This window comes from Lolium perenne, chromosome 5 (genome assembly GCF_019359855.2).
Source record: "Lolium perenne isolate Kyuss_39 chromosome 5, Kyuss_2.0, whole genome shotgun sequence".
Lineage (NCBI taxonomy): Eukaryota > Viridiplantae > Streptophyta > Magnoliopsida > Poales > Poaceae > Lolium > Lolium perenne.
The window spans coordinates 119878030-119885405 of NC_067248.2; the positions used below are offsets into that span (position 1 = coordinate 119878030).

At 47.6% G+C, this 7376-nt stretch overlaps 1 protein-coding gene across 1 annotated transcript; it reads left to right on the top strand.

The window, feature by feature from the left end:
* Positions 1-1039: 1039 nt before the first annotated feature.
* Positions 1040-1859, top strand: LOC127303527 (citrate-binding protein-like). The gene is made up of 2 exons (XM_051334250.1): positions 1040-1303; positions 1467-1859. Exons 1-2 carry the CDS (start codon positions 1040-1042, stop codon positions 1857-1859), a joined length of 657 nt encoding a protein of 218 aa, XP_051190210.1.
* The last annotated feature ends 5517 nt before the right edge of the window (positions 1860-7376 follow it).

Below are 7376 nucleotides of genomic sequence, written 5' to 3' on the forward strand. Positions count from 1 at the left end.
GCCCCATAGATCCCAGGCTAATTCAACCTAAACTATTGCCCCATCTGAGGTGATCGTCGGCCAATTCTGGGCAGAGCGGCAGCCTCAGCAGCTCGGCCCTTAGGTCTCAATAATCGCCACAGTCCATTCGTCAAGACAGCAAGACCGCGATGTCAGCAGATTCATCAATTTAGAAGGGAAAGAATTGGCGATTAGAGGAAGGCGAAACAATAGCGGAGAAGTCTAGACGTATATCGTGGCGGCGATCGAGAAGTTACTGAGCGGTGGTTCCGTTGCTTCGTTATGCTATCTGGCGGTCTGGCCCAGCAAATTATCATACCACATGACATGTGGGCCTGTGTGTTTAATTCCAGATTATTTGCATCCAGCCGTGGAGTACTAATAGGTAGGGGTAATTAACTTGCCAAATACCTGTGCTGTCGTTTGACAACACAGCTAGAACGTGGCTCCGCCACTGCGAACGACGCGGTTTTTTCCGACGGACGACGGCTAATTAACGTACGGACACCACCGATGCGTGTTTAATAGTAAAGATAGAAGATACAACGACACGACGGATTGCATTGAAAATTGTCAGTTCGAAACGAAGGCGCACACTTAACCTGGAAAGGTAAGTGGTGGTCCATTGTGCAATCCCCGCACCAAAAAAAGACATTGTCTAACGAATTAGTGGCCCATTTCAGCACGCACGGCATGTAGCGTCGACGTGCATATTTGTTTCATAGTCTATCAAACAGCCGTCAAACAATAACAAATTAGTAAATAAAAAAGAAGTTTCCCTATAAAAACACTATCTTGTTCGTACATAACGTATGGAAACAGAACTACCGAAACGTACGTATTCTTCCAAGAACATTTCACGGGCAGACGACGTACTAGCTTACTTAATTAATTACCATTTGGCCGGCGCGGTAGTACTATTTATGCATGCCATTGCTTCCTAGCTTTACACAATTACATTCGCATCTAAGCTTGATCTCAGATAGCTTAGTTAAGCTCAGCCTAACACCGGGATTAACAAATTAAGATGTCATCTTCTATGGCGAGTTCTTTGCTTGCCCTGCTTGTGGCGATCGTCGTGCACTGCATCGTCCATGCATCGGCCTCCGGCGCGAACCCCACAGCCGGGTTCGTGAAGGTGGATCTGACCGACGGCAACTTCCAAATACAGAGCCCTTACAACGTGCCGGAGAGCCAGCGGTTCCGATACAGTCACGGTATCCGTCAGTTTTGGGTCCTTGAAACCGACAAGCCCTTCAACACTGCCACCCACACCAACCCCCGCACCGAAGTCAGGCTCCGGGTAAGTTAACCACCTGCAATCCATGATCTAACTAGTTTCAACATGGCATTTCTGCATTTGTAGCTAGTTTCAACGTGGCATTTTTGCATTATCGTCTGTCTCATGAAAAAGGAAATGGACTTTAATTAAGCGTTTGAAAATGGTTGCATGAAAATGGTTGCAGGGGCACGATTACTCGTCTGGAGTGTGGCAGTTTCAGGGATACGGGTATGTGCCGTCGGGCACATCCGGCGTGTCGGTGATGCAGATTCACAACGAGGAAGGGGCGGAGCACTCAACGGTGCTGATGTTGCATGTTTACGACGGTGTGCTCCGTTTCTACAGCGGGCAGGCCGTGGAGGGGAACATCTATGACCGTTGGTTCCGGTTGAACGTGGTGCATGATGTGGATAGGTCCACCGTGGCTGTGTACATTGATGGGGAGAAGAAGTTTGCAACTGATGTAACCCCTAGCCGGTCATACTATTTCAAGTTCGGCGTCTACATGCAGCACCACAACTGGTCGCCCTGCATGGAGTCGCGTTGGACCAATGTCACCGTCTACACCAAGCCCTAGGCCATCACCCCACTTCATGTATACATATGTACCTACAGATATGGCTGGTAGCATACAATTTTTTTATTTTGCCATTGGATCATATACATATTTTTTTTATTATTTTTATGGTGAGAACATATACATAGTGTAGAACTATGCTTATATCTACTGTAAATGGAGCTGTATAAAATATTGCATGATTTTTTTTTGAATTGACTATTTTATCAGTAGTCCAATTTTTAAACCTGATCTCGGTCACTTCTCAAAGCTTTTCGATCAACACATAACACTGTTCTCATCTAAACCTCGGGCACTAAGCCGATAGTAGTTTACTAAACTTGCAAACATCGCAACCCCAGACCCATGCATCTTCATTCTCCAATCCTCACTCTCAAAAAAAGGCCAGCCCTTCAACACTGCCACTCACACCAACCCCCGCACCGAAGTCAGGCTCCGGGTAAGTTAATCACCTGTGAGCCATGATCAAGATAATTTCAATGTGACATTTTGTATTTGCTTCTTCTATTTTTCAAGAAAAATTGAAGTAGCTCTAATTATAAACGTCTACAACAAAATCAGCAGGAGTCAGGAGGGGATGCAGGGTAGCTGTAGAGCTAGGACTTACCTGATGAGCAGCTCGGTGAATAACTCAGAGTCTCCGCCCATCATCATCTATGCGAGACCTGCCGCTCGAATCCTCTCTTCCAGGCGCGGCGAACGGCGAGCGGTAAGACCTCCACTGGTAGAAAAACAGGCTTCCGTCCAGCCCCATAAGTCGCGAAGCTATAGGAACCGCGACTAATGGGACCTTTAGTCGCGGTTCGCCGCGGTTCGGGAGGCGAACCGTGACCAAAGGCCTGGGCCCAGAGCGCACGGTGGCCAGCTGGTGCACGTGGGGGGCTTTAGTCGCGGTTGGCCTGGCCAACCGCGACTAAAGGTGCCCGAAGGCCTTTAGTCGCGGTTGGCCAGGCCAACCGGGACTAAAGCCCCAACCCTATATATACCCATCCAGCAGCCAACACTTAGCCATTTGGAGCCATTCTCTTCACAAACTTCACAAGTGGGTGTTAGGTTTGCTTTTGGTTCCTCTTATGCACATAAGGTGTTTGATGAAATGCCCCAAGAGCATGAAACAAACATGATATGAAGTGTTGGAGCCACACTTGAGCTTTCTCATTTATTTTTTCCTCCTCGATCGCGGTTAGCAACTTGAACCTTTGATGTGTCATTGATAAAATATGCATGTGTGTAGTTCATTGTTTAATTTATATTGTTTGTAGCTAGTTAGTTTAACAAATGCATGATGGTTAATTATATATTTTAAATTATAATAATGCAGATGAATCGGCAATGGATGTACGGTAACCGACTCTCCGGCGAGTTCACTACGGGTTTGAAAGATTTCCTCGTAGTGGCTAATGCGAACAAGCAGGGGGGTTTTGTTATCTGTCCATGTGTTAACTGTAAGAATCAGAAGGGTTACTCTTCCTCAAGAGATGTTCACATGCACCTGCTTCGGCACGGTTTCATGCCAAGCTATAATTGTTGGACCAAGCATGGAGAAAGAGGGGTTATAATGGAAGAAGATGAAGAAGAGGATGATTTCATCGATGAAAGCTATCTTGCTCATTTCGGTGATACTTTCATGGAGGATGCTGAAGGTGAAGGGGAAGGTGAAGGGGAAGGTGAAGAAGAGGCACGTGATGATCCCGTTGATGATCTTGGTCGGACCATTGCTGATGCACGGAGACGCTGCGAAACTGAAAAGGAGAGGGAGAATTTGGATCGCATGTTAGAGGATCACAGAAGGCGCCAGACTCGGATGCGATGATGGTCTGAAAAAGCTGGGCTGCACACTGGATTTGCTGAAATGGAAGGCACAGCATGTGTAGCTGACTCGGCATTTGAAAACTTGCTGAAAATGTTGAAGAATATGTTTCCAAAGAATAACGAGTTGCCCGCCAAAGACGCACGAAGCAAAGAAGGTTGTCTGCCCTCTAGGTTTAGAGGTTCTCAAGATACATGCATGCATCAACGATCGCATCCTCTACCGTGGTGAATACGAGAATTTGAATGAATGCCCGGTATGCACTGCATTGCGTTATAAGATCGAGGCGATGACCCCGGTGACGATGTTGAGGGCCGTAAACCCGTGAAGAGGGTTCCCGCCAAGGTGATGTGGTATGCTCCTATAATACCACGGTTGAAACGTCTGTTCAGGAACAAAGAGCATGCCAAGTTGTTGCGATGGCACAAAGAGGACCGTAAGTCGGACGGGGAGTTGAGACACCCCGCAGATGGAACGCAATGGAGAAAGATCGACAGAGAGTTCAAAGATTTTGCAGCTGACGCAAGGAACATAAGATTTGGTCTAAGTACGGATGGCATGAATCCTTTTGGCGAGCAGAGCTCCAGCCATAGCACCTGGCCCGTGACTCTATGCATCTACAACCTTCCTCCTTGGTTGTGCATGAAGCGGAAGTTCATTATGATGCCAGTGCTCATCCAAGGTCCGAAGCAACCCGGCAACGACATCGATGTGTACCTAAGGCCATTAGTTGATGAACTTTTACAGCTGTGGGGCAGACCTGGTGTCCGTGTGTGGGATGAGCACAAAGAAGAGGAATTTGACCTACGAGCGTTGCTTTTCATAACCATCAACGATTGGCCTTCTCTTAGTAACCTTTCGGGACTGTCAAATAAGTGATACAATGCATGCACGCACTGCTTACATGAGACTGAAAAGTGTACATTTGCCAAATTGTAAGAAGAACGTGTACCTTGGGCATCGTCGATTTCTTCCGAAAGTTCATCCAGTAAGAAAGAAAGGCAAGCATTACAACGGCAAGGCAGATCACCGGCCGAAGCCTGTGGAACACACTGGTGCTGAGGTATTTGATATGGCCAAGGATTTGAAAGTCATCTTTGGAAAGGGTCCTGGCGGACAATCAGTTCCGAAGGGAGCTGACGGGCACGCAGCCATGTGGAAGAAGAAATCTATATTCTGGGAGCTAGAATATTGGAAAGTCCTAGAAGTCCGCTCTGCAATCGACGTGATGCACGTTACGAAGAATATTTGCGTGAACCTCCTAAGCTTCTTGGGCGTGTATGGGAAGTCAAATGATACAAAGGAAGCACGGCAGGACCAGCAAAGTTTGAAAGACCCTGATGATCGGCATCCGGAACGGTTTCAAGGTCGTGCCAGCTACGCTCTGACCAAAGAAGAGAAGGTCATCTTTTTTGAATGCCTGAGCAGTATGAAGGTCCCGTCAGGATTCTCGTCCAATATAAAGGGAATAATAAACATGGCGGAGAAAAAGTTCCAAAACCTGAAGTCTCACGACTGCCACGTGATTATGACGCAATTGCTTCCGATTGCTTTGAGGGGGCTCCTGCCGGAAAATGTTTGAGTAGCCATTGTGAAGCTATGTGCATTCCTCAATGCAATCTCTCAGAAGGTAATCAATCCAGAAGTTCTACCACGGTTACAGAATGATGTGATCCAATGTCTTGTCAGTTTCGAGTTGGTGTTCCCGCCATCCTTCTTCAATATTATGACGCATCTCCTGGTTCACCTAGTCGATGAGATTTCCATTCTCGGTCCTGTATTTTTACACAATATGTTCCCCTTCGAGAGGTTCATGGGAATATTAAAGAAATATGTTCGTAACCGTGCTAGGCCAGAAGGAAGCATCACCAAGGGCTATGGAAATGAGGAGGTAATTGAGTTTTGTGTTGACTTTGTTCCTGATCTTAAGCCGATTGGTCTTCCTCGATCGCGGCACGAGGGGAGACTAAGTGGAAAAGGCACGATCGGAAGGAAATCAACGATATGTATGGACGGCCATTCTCTGACTGAAGCACACCACACAGTTCTGACCAATTCCAGTTTGGTGGCTCTGTACTTTGAGAAACACAAGAATATTTTACGCTCGGACAACCCTGGGAAGCCTGAATCCTGGATTAGGAAGGCCCACATGGAGACTTTCGGCAGTTGGTTGAGAAAACATTTAATGAATGACGATCATGTTGTAGATCAGCTGTACATGTTGGCCAAGACACCATCTTCGACTATAACGACTTTCCAAGGGTACGAGATAAATGGGAATACATTTTACACGATCGCCCAAGGTAAAAAGAGCACCAACCAAAACAGTGGTGTCCGCTTTGATGCAGCAACCGAGAATGGGCAAAAGGTCACATATTATGGTTACATAGAGGAGATATGGGAACTTGACTATGGACCCTCCTTTAGGGTCCCTTTGTTCCGGTGCAAATGGTTCAAGCTAACAGGAGGTGGGGTAAAGGTGGACCAGCAATACGGAATGACAATGGTGGATTTCAACAATCTTGGTTACCTTGACGAACCATTCGTCCTAGCGAAAGATGTCGCTCAGGTTTTCTATGTGAAGGACATGAGTAGCAAACCGAGGAAATGGAAAGATAAGAAAACGATCAGTACATCATGCGATGATCCAAAGCGCCACATTGTTCTTTCAGGGAAAAGAAACATCGTGGGAGTGGAGGACAAGACAGACATGTCAGAAGATTATAATATGTTTGCTGAAATTCCGCCCTTCAAAGTGAACACCGACCCAAGCATTAAGTTAAATGATGAGGATGCTCCATGGATACGGCACAATCGTAAGCAAGCAGGGACACAAGGGAAGAAATGATGTGTAATAATTTATTGTACCAAACTTTGTTGAATGAATCATGTGAATTATATTACCCGTGATGTGTTTGGTGTCCATTTTCGAATGATTCAATTGACTCGAGATGGCACTGATGATACATGAAATTTGGAGTGATTCAGTCATACTCCCCGCATACAGAAATTTGGAGTGACTAAGTCATACTCCTGCATACATGAAATTTGGAGTGACTAAGTCATACTCCTGCATACAGGAAATTTGGAGTGACTAAGTCATACTCCTGCATACATGAAATTTGGAGTGATTTAGTCATACTCCTGCCTAGGCGTATAATATGCATACTCGTAGTCTTCATAGCCGCCGCCGTTGTACTGGTAGTCGTCGCCTTCTAAGTTGCCGGCGTCGTCGTCGCTGCTGTCGTCGCTGCTGCCGGGCGGCGCTCGTGGCTCGAATCGAGGGTAGCGCAGCGGGGATATCGCCGGCCGTGATGTAGTCCATGACGCTCTGCAGAGTCCGGCCGTACCACCATAGCCGACGGCCGGCCTCGTGGAAGTTTCCAGGAGGCAGACCGTCCTCCTCATACCTGGCGAGCGCCCTCTCACGCCGATTGATGAAGAAGGCGTCCCAAGTATGCTGGTTATCGGGATGCCAGCGGGGATTCATCCGCTGCTCCGGCGTGAGGTCGAGGTAGTAGTGGTTCGTGATGGCCGCCCGGCGCAGCACTCGAGGGACGGGAGGGACCGGCACGCCGCCGGCGCTAGGCTCCCGGTAGCAGTGGACGCGGTAGCCCGGTGGGCAAGGGTAGTTCGAGGCGCAAAGCTCCTCCACCTGCTGGTAGGTTAGAGTGGGTGCGGTGGAAGCCATGAGAGAGTGATGAGAG

What these genes read in the sequence shown, in the direction of transcription:
- LOC127303527 (XM_051334250.1), top strand. Translation starts at nt 1,040, where the DNA reads ATGGCGAGTTCTTTGCTTGCCCTGCTTGTGGCGATCGTCGTGCACTGC. An exon ending in GCACCGAAGTCAGGCTCCGG is followed by an intron (nt 1,304 to 1,466) that starts GTAAGTTAACCA and finishes AAATGGTTGCAG; the next exon opens with GGGCACGATTACTCGTCTGG.